Genomic DNA, 18,462 nt, shown 5'->3' on the forward strand with positions numbered 1-18,462 from the left:
TAGGGGGTAGGTGCTGAAGCTGATCCTCTCTGTCTTTTGGCAGTACCCCGAGCCAGGAGGTTCTCATCTGGAGAAGAGGATGATTTTGACCACAGCATGCATAAGGTGAGCAGGTCACAGCAGTGAATGAGATGCCAAGAGGGTCAGTTACTGAGAGCATTTTCATTTGCAAGTGACAGAAACTAAATTCAGCCTGGCTTAAGGGAGGAAAAAGAAATATGTAGTTTTCCATGACTAAAAAGCCAAAAGGTAGCTTCAGGTATAACTAGATCTTAGCCGCTCAAATTTAAAAAAAAAAAAATGTTATAGGGAGGTTGGCTCCCTCTTCTCCTGTGTTAACCTTCTTCCGTTTGGCTTCATGCTCAGGCAGATTTTTCTCATGCGGTGGCAAGATGGGTGCCAGCCACCCTCATCCATTGTCAGTGAGAATGTAAAATGGTGCAGCCACTATGGGAAACAGTTTGTGAGTTCCTCAAAAAGTTGAACACAGAATTACCATATGACCCAGAAATTCTACTCTTAGGCGTGTACCTAAAAGACTTGAAAGCAGGGATTCAAAGAGATACTGGTATGCCAGTGTTCATTGCAGCATTATTCACGATAGCCAAAAGGTGGAAACGACCCAAATGTCCATCAACAGATGAATGGATAAAGTGTGGCATATACCTACAATGGGATATTATTCAGCCATTAAAAAGAATGCAGTACTGATAAATACTACAACATGAATGAACCTTGAACACATCATGCTAAGTGAAAGAAGTCAGACACAAATGATTCCATTTATATGAGATATCCAGAATAGGAAAATCCATAGAGACAGAACATAGGTTCATGGTTCCCAGGGGCTGAGGGAAGGGGAGAATGGGAAGTAGCTCCTTAATGTATACAGGGTTTTATTTTGGGATGATGAAAATGGTTTAGAACTAGATAGAAGTGGTGTTTGTACAATATTATGACTGTACTGAATTGTTCATTTTCAAATAATTAGTTTCATGTTATGTGAATTTCACCTCAATAAAAAAATTAGTTAAAATAAAAAGATGGGTGCCAGCAAATCCAGCAAGAGTTTTGGGGAAGCTCTCATTGGCCCAGAGCCCTGGTAGTGCAGTGTTTAAGAGCTCGGCTGCTAACCAAAAGGTCGGCAGTTCGAATCCACCAGCCACTCTTTGGAAACTCTATGGGGCAGTTCCACTCTGTCCTATAGGGTCAGTATGAGTCAGCATCGACTTAACAGCAATGAGCTTGGCCGTCCTTGAACCAGTCACCATGGCCAGGGCAATGTGATTGTGTCATTGGCTAAGGCAGCTTTTTGTGCCCAGTGGACTACTTGTGGTGAATCCCAGTGGAAAATATGGATTCTGTAAGGAAAGAGGGATGCTGGAAGGCAAAAATGGCAGGTGTTCACTATAGAGGGTCAGATGGCACAGCCTTTCCCAGGTCTGTTCCATCTTGGTATTCTTTGCTTCCTTCTAACTGCATCTTGCTCCTCCTCGCCCCCACCCCAGCTCCAGAGTGGAATTGGCAGGCTGATTCTGAAGGAGGAGATGAAGGCCCGGTCCAGCTCCTATGCAGACCCATGGACCCCACCCCGGAGCTCCACCAGCAGCCGGGAGGCTCTGCACACTGCCGGCTACGAGATGTCCCTCAATGGCTGTAAGCACTGCCCTGAAGGCCCAACTCCTCCCCACTCCACCTATGAGTCTGAGCCCCCTAGATCCCTGCATTTGGTCTCCACAGAGCCTCAATCCCATGACTAACGTGTTGGGCGTTCACTTTGAGCAAGACATCCTGAGAAACACAGCACCAACTCATCTCTCTCCTTCCTCATAGCAGCTCCCGCATTTTACAAATGAGGAACTGAGGCATGGAAGGCTTTGATACCTTGCCCAAGGTCACTCAGTTTATAAGTGATGGAGCTGAGACTGGGACCCAGGTCATTCTGACTCCAGAACCCAAAGACAAGATTTGTAAGGACCTTCTAGTTGTGCAAGGCAGCATTCTGGATGCTAAGAATATAGGGGTGACCAGTTAGACAAGATTCTTGCTCTCATGGGGGCTGATATTCTAGAGCAGGAGTTGGCAAATTATAACCCGTGGGCCAAATCTGGTTTTGGTAAATAAAGTTTTGTTGGAACACCCATGCCCATTCATGCATGTATTGTCTATGCTTGTTTTCACTACAACAGCAGAAAGCTGTTGCAACAGTAGTGAGTAGTTGCAACAGAGACTGGATGACCTGCAAAGCCTAAAATATTTACCATCTGGCTCATTACAGAAAAAGTTTGCCGACCCCTGTTCTAGAGGGGCGAGACAAACTATAAATATGTTTAGAAAAATAGATAAACAAGCAAGATAATTTTGAGGCAAATGTCGCCTCCTCTGGAAAGCCTTTTCCAATTCTCAGTACTTCCCGTGCAGTGCAGGTATTGCACCGTTCCTTGCGCTGCAGCCTAAGGCAGTAAAAGCCAAAGTGCTACCCTGTAGGAACCACAAAGAAAGAATGGAGCCTACCCCAAACTCAATCCCTTGGGCTAACGAAGGAATCGGGAGAGTCTGCCCTCAAAGGTTAGCGCCAGATTCTTCCACTTTCTTCCATCTCTGGAAGGCTTGCCTGGGTCTAGAATACTGACACGGCATCTTAGCGAGGACCATCCTCTGCCCTAAGCCATCACTCCTGAGTCTTGCCTCTTGGGGAATCTGACACCTTGACGCCCAGCCAGGTCATTGTAAAGGAAAACATATTTAAGAATCTGAGTGGCACAACAATACAAGGGGCTGCCTTCTGAGGTGGTGAGCCTTGCGTCACTGGAGGTGTACAGAGGCTTAATGACCACGTGCTGATAAGAAAGGTTCAGGCAATTTACCCTGGAAGTTTCTTGTTTTAAGCTCCCCGTGTTCCTAGACACATACTTGGTCTTTCTGCCTCCTCTCTTGCTGTGGTTTTGTTGTGTGCCTTTGAGTCGATTTACTCTTTCTTATCCCTGTGGAATTCAGCCCTGCCAGGAAAGCTCATCTCAGATCAATACTTGAAAACAAAAAAAAAGAAGTCGTGGGTTTTTTGTTTGTTTGTTTTAACAAAAGTAATGCATGTTCGTTGTAAAAATATGTATATATATATCAATTTCAGATAATATGCAGAAAAAAAGAAAAAGGAAAGTCTATAGTCCACCACCCCAGTGACCAGTCACAGTTTCATTGATTCCCTATGGTCAACCCTCAGTACTTAAAGCTAAGAACATTAGCCCAGAGGACATGGAGTTGCAGATAATCTGCCCAGGGCTGTTCTAGAAACACAGAAACCTAAGTGCTGGGAAGACCATTCCCAGGAAAAACTACAGAGAGAAGGACAACAAGGCAAGAGTTTCCCGATCCTGTTCTGATGCCCAGTCCCGCCCACTTTTGCAGTAGAGTAGGGGTGACAGTGCTAAGAAGCCAGGTGACTTTCTTATTTGATCACTTGAAAATCCTTAAGCAAAGGAGGTGGCAAGATATTGAGAGAACAAACACAGGAAGCCCTTCTGAGAAAATGGTGGACTCTTAGATCAAGGAAGACAATTATGGGTAATAGAAGATACTATTTCTCATACTTCTGTGTACCAGACATTTGTACATACGCTATCACTCTGGGTCCTCCAAAGATCCACAATGTAGTGGGATTGTTATCACTCACTTTGTAGATGAGAGAGCTGAGGTTAAGCCATTTTCCCAAGGTCAGGAAGCCAGTAAGTGACTAAGCCAGGATCCAGACAAGTCAGAGTGACTCCAAGGCCATGAGCTTGTCCCTCTTCACAATACTGCATCTTGAGTCTTGGTGAGATTGAAGATGATGGTGGGAGTGCTGGTGATGTTGATGATGATAAAGCCAGCTTTATTGAGTGTTTTGTATGTGTCAGGCACCGTGCTAATATCCTACTGTACTGTGTCACATTCTTCACAATAACCCTGTAAAGGAGATATTTTAAAGACGAGGAAACTGAAGGATGGTTAAGCAGCTTGTGTGAAGGTAAAAAAGAAAAATCATTGCTGTTGAGTGGCTTCCAGCCCATGGCCACCCCATATGGTACAGAGTAGAACTCTCCATAGGGTTTAAGATCATCAGGCCCTCCTTCCGCAGAGCCACTGGGTGGGCTCAAATTAAAGGTTAGCCAAAACCAAAACAAACCTGTTGCCATCAAGTCAATTCCCACTCACACAGTGGAACTGTCCATAGGGTTTCCAAGGCCGTAGTCTTTACAGAAGCAGACTGCCGCGCCTTTCTTCTGTGGAGCAGATGGTGGATTTGAACCCCCAACCTTTCGGTTAGCAGTCAAGCGTTTAACTACCGCACCAGCAGCCAGCTGCAAACTGCTTGTGCCATCCAGGGAAGTTAGGTATCTACTAAGTGACCGAGTGGATGAGCTGATGAGCCTGTTTCCCTGTTGGACTGCTGATGGGCACTGTTTTCAGTCCTGGCTCTGGGTTCTAATCAGTGTACCAGTGCTGCTCAAAATTCAACGGCATCCATACAACATATATCAAGAAGCACCCCCTGTGTCCCAGGTGCTGTGCTAGGTGCTGGGGTTTTGGATGCATTGTAGCAGATACTGATGCAACAATAGGAAACGAGTGGGAAAAGAGATCCTGAAGGAGCCCTCCCCCAACCCAACCAGGGTGGCCCAGCTACGAGAGCTGTCTGTCTTCCACCAGGTCTGTCTGTCCCCATGAACACGGACTGATCTCTGGCTTTTCTCTGTTGCAGCCCCTCGGTCCCACTACCTGGCTGACAGCGGTATGTTCTCCTGCCCTACCTTCAGCCTCACGGTGCCCTGTGGGGGCGAGAGCTGAGCCTGCTGCACTTCCCCTGTAGCTGTGATGGCAAACAACATGGATGTCCCAGCATGTCCTAATTCCAAATACTCCACCCTATTGTTTTTGTTAAATCGTGGGCCCCAGTTTTGGGTTCTGGAATCAGGGTTGCCACGCCCAGTAACTCCAAGAGGGAGAAAAAGAGTGAGAGAGAGAGAGAGAGAGAGACGGAGCAAGCCTTTTCCACCCATGTGGGAACCTCCCGGCCTGGGTTCTGAACTTGAGCCACTAGCTTGACTCCAATTCCATGGCCTTTGTCTAGAGCACTCTGAGGCTAGGACACAGAGGTCCATCATAGGAGGCTAAATGTGTGCAGGTTGAAGCCAGAAGAGAGTGAGTGGGTGCCTCGGTGGGCCTAGAGGTCTGCAGGGATGAAGCCCCCATAGACAGTCAAGTTGCAAGCCTGGAGAGCAGGTGGGAATTGCTGGTGGTCTCTGGCCACACCTGCTGTCACTGAATTGGGAGTACTATTTGCAGGCAGATGATCTCAGGGTGAGGGACCATTGCCTCAGGGCTCCTGGTGATTGCTCTGCCTCCTTCTTTTCAGATCCCCTCATCTCCAAATCAGCCTCCCTGCCTGCCTACAGAAGAAATGGGCTGCACAGGGTAAGGGACACCAGGCTGGGGAACACTGCCCCAAGATGCTAACAATTCCAGCATTAGCTCTTTGTTCTGGTGATTGTTTATGGGTGGAGCCTTGGGGTTGGGGGCAGGTTAACTGAAAGAATGCAATGACACTCTCTTGCTTTACTCTCCTTTATTTGCTGTGTAAAAACATCCCCAGGAGACTGGAGAACATTTAATACTAACTGAGCAATGACTATGTGCCTGGCACCATGCTAAGCACTTTACACACATGAACTCATTTAACTTTCACAACCCTTGGAGGCGGTTACTATTATTAACCCTATTTTGTGGCTGAAGAAATAGAGGCACAAAGAGGCGAGATGACCTGCCGAGCCTCTCACACCCAGTAAGTGGTAGAGCCAGGGCTTGAATCCAGGCCAGCTGACTTCACAGCCCACACTTGCAACCATTCTCACCCTCCCTTTCCAAATTGTTCCTCACCCATTAACATAAACTCACTGCCCCTCAAGCTTTCTATCTAACCTTTTGAGTTGCTGTTGTCAGTTTGTTCCCATACAGATAGTTCTTAAAAGAGCATGATGCTCAAGGCAGACAGTCTTTATTAGTTAAGCTAAACTATCTTTTGGTTTTAAGAAGACCTCAGGGGATATTTTTGGTTTAAGGTTTAAAGATTATCTCAGGGCAATAGTTGCAAGGGTTCGTCCAGCCTCAGTGGCTCCAGAAACTGACTCGGGGTTTTCATGGGACCCTTTCAGCTGTTGCGTGGAGAAAAGACCACAGAGGGGCGGGAGTGGAAACAGGAGCCCTGTTAGGAGGCTCCTTTAGGGTAAAGCACATTAAAGGGATCAGAGCTCCCTGGAGAGCAATGGCTGGTGCCAATAAACCACTGCCTGATGAGGAACACGTGGACCCTGTCCTCACCACACTCAGAGCCTAGACATTCACTCACTCAACAGGTGTTCACTGAAAGTTTATTACATAAGCCAGGTAGTATTTTTTTTGTTTTTGCTTTGCATAATGTTTAATATTTGAAGGAATGGAAGGGAAAATAGAACCACGTGATGTGTTAGGATATTAGGATCGTTGTTGAACTTTCATGTTCATTGCCATTATGGTTATGATTATTATAGAATTGTGCAGTGCATAACGAATAAATAAAATCACATTCTTTTTTATTGTGCTTTAGGTCAAAGTTTATAGCTCAAGTTACTTTCTCATGCAAAAATTCACACACACATTGTTATGTGACAGTAATTACAATCCCTATAATGTGACAGCACACCCCCCCCTCCACCCCGGGTTTCCCATGTCCCTCCATCCAGCTCCTGTCCCTTCCTGCCTTCTCATCGTACCTCTGGACAGGAGCCGCCCACTTGGTCTCGTGTATCTGCTTGAACTAAGAAGCACATTCCTCACGAGTATTATTTTATGTTTTATAGTCCAAACTAATCTTTGCCTTAAGAGTTGGCTTCAGGAATGGTTTTAGTTCTGGGTTAACAGAGTATCCGGGGCCGGGTAATATTCTGGGTGCTTATAATGCATCAGAGACCAAAACAGACAAAGACTCCTGCCCCGTGAAGTTTATATTCTGGTAGAGGAAAAGAAGAAATAAGTAGTAAATAGTAAATAAATTATATAAAATGCTAAAAGGTAATAAGTGCTATAGAAAAAAAGAGGGGCTGGGACTTCAGGGAAGGGGTGAATTGCACTTTTAAAGAAGGTTGGCAGAGCAGATTGCATCGAAAAAGCGGCATTTCAGCAATGGAAGAAAGCCATGAAATGAAATTCACCAAATAAATGAGTATGTATTGAGGACCTGCTATGTGCCAGGTACTCTGCTAGACACTAGGGATACGGCAGTGAGTTGAATCACCCCAAGCTGAGACTGAGGATTCTGAGAGGGCCCCAGGCCCCACCAGCCCAGCTCTGTTTTCTGGAGATGGTGATAATGTCAGGGGGCAGAAGTGAGCTTATCTCAAGCCATCTGGCTTCCGTCTCCCGGCAGACACCCAGCGCAGACCTCTTCCACTATGACAGCATGAACGCAGTCAACTGGGGCATGCGAGGTGAGTGTGGCCCTGCGGGTCTGCCAGGAGACACCTCCTGGGATTTTGAGATTCCCTGCTTATCACTGTTGCTGGTTTCCACCAACAATGGCTGCAGATTCTATCTAAACCCCGAGTTCCCACTCTCTTTTACATCCCATTCCCTCCCGTCCCCCTCTGCTCTTATCTTCTCACATCAGGCCTTGGGCGATTGATCCCCAGGCCATCTGTCCCATCTGGTTTCCCAGAGCCATCAGCAAGCCGTTCTCCCCCATACTGCTCAGCTAGAGTTGTCTGCCACCCCTGGGACAGAGAAACACATCAAATGCATACTGTTCCCAATAAAGATTCCGTGAGCTTCCTACTCTCTGCCTGTGATGCCCCCACACCAGTCTCCACCAGCTCCTATAAGCAGGCAGGAGAAAGGCCCACACCGAAGCCCCAGGAGGATTCCCCCAGAAGATGAAAGATCTTGCCCATGGGCTTCACTGTTGCAGATTCTTCCCAGTTCTATTCTAAATATCTCAAAAGTCTTTTTTTTTTTCCTAAGCCCCATATCTCCAGCCATTTGTTGTGCTCATGGCAGCCTTGATTATCCTCCAGGTGAATTCAGCAAGGTCAGGGGCTCTGGCTGGTCTCCTGAGAGGAGAGGGTGGAGACAGAGGCCAGTGGAGGGATGCAAAGCAAAGACTGATGGGTTTCCTTGTGTGTCTCTCTCTTTTCTCTCTACAGAGTACAAGGTAAAGGCTGCATGTAGACCCTGGAGGTCTCCGGGACCCTGGTAGTGCTGCACTGGGGACCAGCAGGAGGGTGATAAGTAACCCTGAGGGTCCTTTCAAGACTAATACTTCCCTTCCCTCCTTGGCCCAGAATTCTGCCCTGGGTCTCTTGACTCCTGAAATCAGACAGGTCCCCTGAGCCTCAAGGACTCTCTGGAGGCTTACCAATTACCAAATACTGATATTTACATTCTAGAGGCCTTGTGCCCACATTACTGCCAAACATCACCAAGCTTAGTAGTATTCAGGGACCTCTGGGGAGAAGGTGCCTGGGAGCTGCTTGGCAACCCCAAGGGTGGCAGACCCAGCCATTCCTCCAGATTTGAATCCCTAGCCTCCTCTGGATAGAAGAGGGAGCCCAGTCATAAACCTTGGCTGAAAAGAACAAGCCCACCACCTTCACCCAAGCTGGGAACACCCCCTCCTCCCTCCTTAGATCTACCCTTATGAATTGCTGCTGGTGACCACGAGAGGAAGAAACCGACTGCCCAAGGATGTGGACCGGACCCGTTTGGAGGTGAGTGTAGAAAACCAGGTGGGAGGTTTTGAGTTTGAAGGGATTCCACAGGTTCCCTGGTCTAACCTAATAAGGGGATAAATGTCATTACAGTCACACGGCTTGTTGACAAAGCCAAGACATGGACCTAGGCTTTTCCTCTGCCCAAGACTGTTCATGCTATTCTATGCAGCCTCCTTTTCTATTCAATTATCATCTGTGGTACACAGAGACCCACCTGGGTGGATGCTTCTGCAGACATAGGAAGAGAGCTGTATTTGGCTCTTTCCCTCGAGAGGCTTGCAGTCTGGTTGATAAGAAGAAACGTACTGGTTTTATGCAGCATTATACAGAAAACTGGTGCTTGTAGTAGGACAGGCTGAAGAAGGCAACAGTGGGTAAAAAGTAAAAGCTTACGTCTTGAGTCACACTTCCTAGGTTCAAACTCTGATTCTGCCATTGCTAGGCAGACAGCTTTGGACAAGCAACTACCTCCATAAACTTTAGTTTTTGCCTCTGTAGACTGGGGGCAATTGTAGTGTCTCCCTCACACGGTTGCTGAGAGAATTTAATGAGACCATACAACTAAATAAAGCCCTTTTCACTGACTGGCACATATTAAGTACTCAATAAATGTTAGATTGCTATATTCAAAAAGAACTAGAAAGTTCTGGATTGGTTGACATGGGCTTTTGGAAGAGGAAGTACTGGCTAGTTGTTGAAGGTGGGCGGTGTTGGATGAATGGACAGAGGGAGGAGAGCCTCACGGCCAGTAGGAACAGCATAAAGGCCCAGGGCCTGAGCATGGCCCCAGGGCGTTCAAGCAGCTCAGTCCACTCGGTGTGGAGCCCAGTCCCTGGTCACCTCTGGCCCATGAACACACTCTGCACTTTATACCACAGCACCTCTCCCTCTCCCTAGAACACCCTTCCTGTCTCACCAGTCTCCGACTCCTCAGGGATCCACTCGAGTGATCCTTGGTGCCCAAAGCCTCCCCCAGCTCCTACCCATGACTGGTCTCTCCCCTCTTCCTCTGGCCTTCCCCAGCCCTGTGACCAGAGTGAAGATCAAGTATCTCCCCCTCCCTTTGTGCCAGATCATCCACTTTTCCATTTCTTTCACCAGACCCTGAGCTTCTTAGGGGCAAAGATTGTCCGTCATCTGCCACAGGGCTTGGACTGGGAGATGTCTGTGGAAATGTCTGTGGAACTGAATGCAGACCACTTAAATGAAGAGGCCCAGTGCCACTTGGGAAGGGCATAGGAACTGTGCTTGACCTGACTGCTGAGGGTAGAGGGTTGGGAACCACAAGTCCCCAGGTGGTGCAAATGGTTAACACGCTCAGCTGCTAAACTGGAAGGTTCGAGGTTTGAATCCACCCACTGGCACCTCAGAAGAAAGGCCTGGTGATCTACTTCTGAAAAATCACCCCCTGAAAGTCCTGTAGAGCACAGTTCTACTCTCACACACTTGAGATTTTCAGGAGTCAGTCTGACTCAGCAGCAACTAGTGTAGAGGGTTGGGACGGAAGGTGGGGAATGCAAGGGGCCAGGAATCTCTGTGAGTCCTTCCAGCCCTAGCATACTGGGTTAAAAAAAAAAAAAAACTTTTTTTTTTTTTAGCAACCCAATAAAGTGAATGATTCTTCCCACTTTATACCAAGGGCCTCCTTTCACTATCAATGAGTGTCTGTGGTGCTGAAGGGACAGCTCCCACAGCGGTCCTAGAACCACAGTTAAGAGACGGAAATGTTTGGGAACTTGCCTGATCACTCCTGCTCTCCCAGAGGCGCAGGCCAGGAAGCTCAACCTTCCCTGAGCATCATAATCATCCAGGGAGCTTTTTTAAAATACAAGTACAGGGCATCACCCCAGGCCAATTAAATCACAATCTGGGGGAGAGGCCCAGACGTCCGAATTTCTTTAAAGCTTCCCAGGTGATCCTAATGTGCAGCCAGAGCTGAGACCACTGGGCTAGAGTCACTGCCCTTGCTCCCTGGCCCTGTTCAGGGAGGGGACTGAGGGAAGGAAACCCTGAATCTGGCCTCAGGAAGCTCAGCGTATAGTCATTCATTCATCCAACAAATATGTATTGAAAACCTATGATATATGTCAGGTACTGTTATAGGTGCATAGGATATATCCGTGAACAACACAGGCAAAAACCCCGCTCTCTTGCAGCTTGCATTCTTTCCTGAGGAGAGAGGCACTAACAGCTCAAATAATAAAGAAATGATATGGTACGTTAGGTGGTAATAAGTGCCAAGGAAAAGGAGAGCAGAGTGAGGGGAACTGGGAGTTAGGTGGAGGGAGGAGTTGCAGTTTTTGGGTTTTTTTTTTTTTTCATTTTTATTGAGCTTTTGGTGAAGGTTTACAGAGTGAATTAGTTTCTCATTCAAAAATTTATGCACAAATTGTTTTGTGACATTGGTTGCAATCCCCACCATGTGTCAACGTGAGTTGCAATTTTAAATAGGGTGGTCAGAGTAGGTTTCATTGCAAAGTAGGTGAGTGAGCTAGCCGTGCTTATATAGAGAGGAGGAATCCCTGCTGGTGCAAATGGTTAACACGCTCAGCTGCTAAATGAAAGGTTGGATATTCAAGTCCACATAGAGGCACCTCAGAAGAAAGGCCTGGCAATCTATTTCCACAAAAATCAGCTATTGGAAACCCTATGAAGCTCAGTTCTATCCTGACACACATGGGGTCTCCATGAGTCAGAATTAACTCAGCAGCAACTGGTTTGGTTTTTATGTAATCAGGGAAGAGCATCTGAGGCAGAGGGAACAGCCAACATCAGGGCCCTCACACAGGAGCAAGCCTGGTGTGTCTGAGGACAGCAGGAGGCAGTATGGCGGGGTCAAGTCACTGCAGGGGAGCATGGAGGGGGTGAGGTTGGAGGAAATAAGGACCGGATCTCCCAGGGCCCACAGGCCCCTGCAGTGACTCTGGCTTCAGCTTGGGTGAAATGAGGAACCGTTGCAGATTCTGAGCACAGGTATGATGTGATTGGAGGGTCATGTAACAGACACATGAAAAGACAACTCCGTAGTGATAGTGACCCGTGTCGCGTGCTCACTGCATGCCGGCCGCCAGGCTGAGCACCTGGCCTGTGTCATCTCATTCATCTTCACGGTATCCATGAAGCAGGTACTGAATGCTCTGATTTTGCAGAAGAAGAAACTGGGGCTCAGGGAGATTCATTAACCCAGCCCAGGTCACACACCCAGGGGCTCATGACCTTAACCTTTATGCTGTGACATCTGCATGGATGTAAAATGGACAGGCTGGTGCTAGGTGTCCAAGAAGTTGGAGCAGAAAGGAGGCTCAAGCTGGCCCATAAAAGAGGGAGAGAAGTCTTAGTCTCCTTTTAACATGTCCTATTGTGGTCACCTTACTTGAGACTGAGTCTGTTATGGTTTCGATTCTGACTCATGGCGACAGAGTAGAGCTACCCCACAGAGTTTCCTAGGCTGTAATCTTTATGGGAGCAAATCACCAGGTGTTTTCTCCCACGGAGCAGCTGGTGGGTCCGAACCACTGACCTTTCAGTTAGCAGCTGAGCGCTTAACCATTGCACCACCAGGGCTCCTTAGACTAAGCCTGTTGTTGTTGTGTGCCACGGTGTCCATTCCAACTCATAGTGACCATGTATGGCAGAGTAGAACTGCCCCCATAGGGTTTCCTAGGCTGTAATCTTTATGGGAGCAGATTGCTAAGTCTTTTCTCCCATGGAGCCGCTGGGTGGGTTCCAACAGCCAACCTTTTGGTTAGCAGCCAAGCACTTAACCATTCTACCGCCAGGGCTCCTTAGGCTTCATTTACCACTCCCTTAAAAAAAAAAAAAAAAAAAACCATTGCCATCAAATCAATTCTGACTCATAGCAACCCTATAGGACACAGTAGAACTGCTCCATAGGGTTTCCAAGGAGTGGCTGGTGGATTCGAACTGCCGACCTTTTAGTTAGCAGCCATAGCTCTTAACCACTGCACCACCAGGGCTCCCCTTATATCAAGCCTCATAAAAAAGGTTTTTGAGCACATTAGAGAAAACCAGCTAGAGAATTAATAGTAACCACCAGCAGCACCACCATCCCCCCCCCAAAAAAGACCAAATGAGACTCCATTACAGTTTCCCTCAGCCTTTACTATGGAAGGGATAGAGGAGAAATCCCTTGCATCCAAAGTATTTTTTTTATCATTCCCATGAGTGTTAGTAAAACAAATATGGCAAGTCAATAGCATGAAAGAAGAAAAGAGGCATTATCTGGCCTGACAGAACCTTGGAGGGTCTAACAACCAAATGTGATGTGTGGATGCTCTATGAATCCTTGTTCAAACAAACCAACTGTAAAAAGGCATTTTTGAGACAATTAGGGAATTCTGTTGTAGACAGGTATTAAACTAAGTGATACTGAGGAATTATTTTTTGTTTCGCTTAGATGTGTCTGTGGAATTGGGTGAGAAAATAACCAGTATTTTTGAGATGCATTTGGAAGTGGGGATGAATTGACACAGTGTCTGTTGCTGTTGTTAAATGCTGTGGGGTCTATTTTGATTCATAGTCACCCCAGGTGACAGAGTACAACACCCCATAGGGCTTTCTTGGCTATAATCTTTATGGGAGCAGATCGCCAGGTCTTTTTCCCACAGAGCCACTGGGTGGGTTGGAACCACCAACCTTTCAGTTAGCAGCCAAGCACTTAACCATTGCACCAGCGGGACTCCTAGGACACAGTATCTAGAATTTGCTTTAAAATACTTCAGCAAAGAGAAAAAGAAAGGAAATAGATGAAGCAAATCTTGGCAAACTCTTGGCAAACCCTGGCAAGATTATCAAGACGTATTCTTGATAATCGTTGAATCTGGGTAATGGACATGGTTGTGCATTGTACTGTTTTCTCTAGTTTTGTGCATTTTTTAAGTATTCTGTAATAGACTTGGTTATGATTTTTTTTAACGGGACAGCCCACAGGGTCAGGGAGCACCCTGTATTTGGAATCAGAAGCCTGGGATTGCTCTCAGTTCCCTACTCACCTGTCCTCCCTCCCTCCTTCCCTTTCTCCCTCTTGGACATGTAAGTCGTTTTACTTCTCTGAGTTTTGGTTTCCTCACCTTGAAACTGGATAAAAATAATTCCTGGTTTTCAGAGTGGTAGAGAGGATTAACTGAGGAAAAAAAGAGGGTGAAAATGCAGTTATAAACTACTGAACCTAATAGAAATGCGGCAAGGAACCGTTGATGTTGTTCAGTACTGGGAAGTGTTGAAAGGAGCCCCTGGGTGTTGCAAATACCTAACGTGCTCAGCTGCTACCTGAAAGGTTGGGGGTTCAAGCCCACCCAAAGGTACCTCAGAAGAAAGGATTTCCTTCTGAAAAATCAGCCATTGTAAACCCCGTGGAGCACAGTTCTACTCTGACACACGTGGGGTCGCCGTGAGTCAAAGTCAACTCAACAGCAACTGATTTTAAGTACTGATAATTTGACTCACAGTCACCGGAAGCCAACCAATATCTGTCAAAAGCATCAAAGTTACCTCTGCTTGAAGTTGTGGAAATGTGGCCAGAATGTTAGTTCACAGTGACAGCAGGCAGAGAACTGGCTAATTATCGTGTGGCTGTGTACATAATCCTCATTGCAGCTCCTTCCAGCTTACGACGATAATTGCTGCCAAAAGGTCAGTACAGGAACCCAGCAAGTTTGCAGGCAGGATAGATGCCATATATTTCTCTTTTCAGACTTAACTGTAACTTTTTATTTTGCAAAATTTCAGACCTCCAGCAAAGTTGCAAGGATAGTACAATGAACACCTATCTACCTTCACCTCTATGCACCAATTCTTACCATTTTGCTACATCTTAAGTGCCATACGTTCCTAACCCCAAAAGCTTTGACTAAGTGTCACTCTCTCCAGGCTGCTTGAAAAGGAGGGAAGGAGAAAAGGAGGGAGGGATGGGGGGGGTAAAGGGAGAAGAAACCTGCCATGGGATGTAGAACATGGTTTGGTCAACATTGAACAGCGTTTGATCCTATGTGTACTTGTTTTCATACAAGAAAGAGATGAAAGGACATTTCAGTGGGTAGAGAACTATGAACAGTAATAGCTCGTGGCCTGGCCTGAGGAATAACCTTCCAAGCCATTTGTAAAAATATTTATAAGAGGAAATCCACCCTAAAATCTTGAAAACGCCTCCTTTTCCTCCCAAAGGAGAGTGGGATGGGATTCATCCATACTCACTTTTGGACTCAAAATGCATGGGGCAAGGATACAGAAAGGGGAGGTGAGCCAGAAGCTTAGGCAAAGCGTGAGTCCCACTGGAGTCCAGGGCAGGGAAGGCTCAGAAACAGGAAGCCGCAGAGAGTGAGGCATCTCTAGCTAGACCAGCTACAGAGGCCACTCCGGGGAGAATTCATTCACCCAGTCATTCGTTCTGCACGTATTTATCACAGGTCTTCCCCAGGCCCCAGGAGGCCCAGTGGAAGCATAGGGTGGCCACACAAGCTTCCACCACCCCATTGCCCATCCTCATGCCCTTTTCCCTTTGTCCCCTCCCACCTCCTTTCAGCGCCACCTGTCCCAGGAAGAGTTCTACCAAGTCTTTGGCATGACCATCTCTGAGTTTGACCGGCTGGCCCTCTGGAAGAGGAATGAACTGAAGAAGCAAGCCCGGCTGTTCTAGGCGGAGGCTCTATAAATATATATGCATTTATATAAAGATATATGTAAACTCTCTATACTGAAGCTCGGTATAATCCTCTCTCGTGTAATGGGACACACTGCCTGCCATGAGACTTGCTTGTCTGTCCTGCCAGGCAAGCCCATGTCATCGAGATAGTTTTATGCTCCTTACCTTCTCTTTTCTAAGTGCTGTGGGATTTGGGAAGGGATTTGAGGGGACTCCCACCCTTTTACTGGGGACCCTTTTTATACTGAAACATCTGTCCTAACTCAAGTCCCCCGAGACCCAACTCTCTTTCTAAAGGAGGTACCTGAAGAAGCCTCTCTACTCTGCTTCTCGGCCCTTTTCCCAGTTTTCCAGGGCTGATGCTGCCCGTGCAGTTTTCACACCTTATTGGCCCCAGAGGGGCTCTCCCCCTTGGAGAATCCACATCTCCCAAAGTCACAGAGCGCCTTTGAGAGCCGGGGAGAATTTTTTCATCACCCCCATTTAGGAGTTTGGTGCTCTCTGTGGGTGATGCAGAGTTACAAGCGTGGGCCTGAAATCTACTTGTTACAGCAGTAAACAGAAGTGAATAGGGCCTTGGCCTCTCCTCAGCTCATTAACTCTATTCTTTCTGCCCTTTATCCTTACCTCTCCCTTCTCCAGATCTAGAACTCATGGTCGGAAAAGAAAAAAGGCACTTGCGTTCCCTGTACTGCTTCTGCATGGCCCCATCGTCAGGCCTCTTTGCCTGATCCCAACTTGGAGAACAGGAGGGAAGGGGAGGGAAGTGGGATGGGAGATAAAGCAGGGCACTTGTTGGAACTGGAGCTGCAGGACCACCTGGAGCCTCCTCTCTCCCTTACTTCTCCCAGCACCTCCTGACCCTTCCCCCTTTTGAGGAGAGGCCCATTCCGGCAGCCTGTATTCTTCAGCCTTACTACAAATCCATGTGCCTGAGAACTCCACACACACAGGGCTAACTATAGCTCCAACCTAACAGCTAGACAGTCCACCTCTCACCACCCCTGTAGAGGTGACGTAGGTCACATCCCAAAGAAAGGCTCTAGGTCTATGCCTGCTGGTCCCTGGGCAGACAGGGCAACCGTACCAGTCCCCTGCCAGCCCTCAGCCCCCTCTGCAAAGATTGCCATGTTTTATGGGGGAAACTTCTGGAAGAGTGGCTACTTATGAGATTCCAAAATGAAGGGTTGGTCAGCGCTGCTTATGACCATCCTGGATTTCCCTGGTGGCTGCCCTTCCTGCCTCCTTGCCTACCAAACAGGAGTGAAAAGCTTAACCTTCTTCCCTCCCCAAACCTTCGACCCTGATTCGGTGATGTTTGGTGGGGGCTGTTACTCCGTGGAGTCACCTTGAGTCAGACCATTTTGAGGTCATGGCGGAAGGATGAAGAAGTGGAAGTGACAAATAATGACGACTCTCAAGGAGCTGGTCGTGCGACACAGCAAATGTAGAACTGAGTTCAACTCAACAAACCTTCACTGAGCACTTGCTAATGCTGAGCACCTACTGTATACTGAGCACTGAATGGGGAAGGGCGTACACTGAGATGAATCAACATGGTCCTATTAATAGTGGGTACAGTAAGACATGTACCCAAACCCAAGGGATATAAAGCAGAAAGTGAAAGGAGAAGGCAGGAGAAAGTATAGCTTTGCTGAAAAGGCCTATGCAGCTGTTGCAGACCAGGGAAAGCTTTCTGGAAGAGATTGCATTCAAGCAAAATTCAAGAAGGATCTTTGGTAAACTGGGAAGAAACTGGAAGTTAAAAGGGTGATGGGATGACGGGCCAGAAGGGAGGTCTCATATACATGCACTTAAAATGTCAACCCTCCCTGCAACTTCTCTTTTTGGCCAATGTCTTTCAACTTTCCTGACCCTTTAGAAATGTCCCCAGCCAGACACAATCATCGCAACTGCCTCATTATCACTGGTTGAGAACTTGGCGAGATCGAAGGGCTTTTGTTGTTGTTGGATATTTTTGTTTCCCATAAAAGCACATAATTTCAACCTGGACCTGTGTCCTTCTGTTGTGTTCTAGTATGAGTGGAAATGAGTGAAGTGGGAAAAGGCTGATCCGTGCACATTTTTCCAAAACAAAAGAGTCAAGAGGGCAGCCTCTCCCTTGGCCCTCAGTTTCTCCTCTGGTAAAATGAGAAAGTTGAAGAAGTAAGCATTACCCAGATTATTTCCTACAGAACACACAGTCCTGCAATATGTTAGTGGATGTTTCAACCACCAAAAAAAAAAAAATTAGGGGATCAAATAATAATAATGACAACGATCCCTCATTAGTGAGCACCAACTATGTGCCAAGTTCTGTGCTGAGGGCTTTATACCCATCATCTCATTAAAGCCTCTATAACAACCCTACAAAAAAAAAAAAAAAAACCAAACCCATTGCCATTAAGTCAATTACGACTCGTAGTAACCCCCTAATGACCCTACAGGCAGCCATTATTATTATCTCCATTTCATAAGTCAGGAAATGTTTTTGAAGAGGACACAATTACCACTCATGGAGCTGAGCGTCCATTCCAGGCTGTCTGACTGGAGAGACCAGCTTATCCACTCTTACCAGGACGGAAGTCAGAATGCTTCTGGCTGCGAGTAAAGAACACCCCATTTGAAGTGACTCATACAATGAAGACACATATTGTCTTGCATAACTGAAAGTCCAGCGTGCCAGACTTGGTGATGCCATTGAGAGCCCAGTTTCTTTTGCCTGCTTTCAGCCCCACCATCCTCAGCATGTTGGCTTTCTCCTCAGGTATATCCCCTCATGTTTGCGAGAGACTGCTGCGGCTCCACGTGTCGTGTCCTCACACAACCACATCAAAACGCAGGAAAGGAATTTCCCTTCGTGTGTCTCTTTCAATCAGAAAAACTTTCCCAGAAGTCCTCAGTAGACTTCCCCTTAGACCCTGCTGACCAGAACCAGGGAATAGGCCCATGCCTTTGGTGCAGAGAAGGCTGGGAAATTGAGTATTTGGCGTTTTCAGTCTTGATAGTGGGAAGCGAGCA

General features: G+C 47.1%; 1 protein-coding gene across 2 annotated transcripts in view; it reads left to right on the forward strand.

The window, feature by feature from the left end:
• ABLIM3 (actin binding LIM protein family member 3) overlaps nucleotides 1-18,080 on the forward strand; it is a 134,077-nt gene extending 115,997 nt beyond the window's left edge. The window contains exons 17-24 of one of the 2 annotated variants that reach the window (XM_010591713.3): nucleotides 44-105; nucleotides 1,509-1,656; nucleotides 4,742-4,771; nucleotides 5,396-5,454; nucleotides 7,442-7,502; nucleotides 8,214-8,221; nucleotides 8,697-8,777; nucleotides 15,322-18,080. In XM_010591713.3, the coding sequence (XP_010590015.1) occupies nucleotides 44-105; nucleotides 1,509-1,656; nucleotides 4,742-4,771; nucleotides 5,396-5,454; nucleotides 7,442-7,502; nucleotides 8,214-8,221; nucleotides 8,697-8,777; nucleotides 15,322-15,435 (563 nt within the window). In that variant the 3' untranslated portion in view covers nucleotides 15,436-18,080. Of the gene's footprint in view, nucleotides 1-43; nucleotides 106-1,508; nucleotides 1,657-4,741; nucleotides 4,772-5,395; nucleotides 5,455-7,441; nucleotides 7,873-8,213; nucleotides 8,222-8,696; nucleotides 8,778-15,321 lie in introns of those variants that run through there. The other variant, XM_064278013.1, reaches the window with a different exon arrangement.
• The last annotated feature ends 382 nt before the right edge of the window (nucleotides 18,081-18,462 follow it).

This window comes from Loxodonta africana, chromosome 2 (genome assembly GCF_030014295.1).
Source record: "Loxodonta africana isolate mLoxAfr1 chromosome 2, mLoxAfr1.hap2, whole genome shotgun sequence".
NCBI lineage: Eukaryota > Metazoa > Chordata > Mammalia > Proboscidea > Elephantidae > Loxodonta > Loxodonta africana.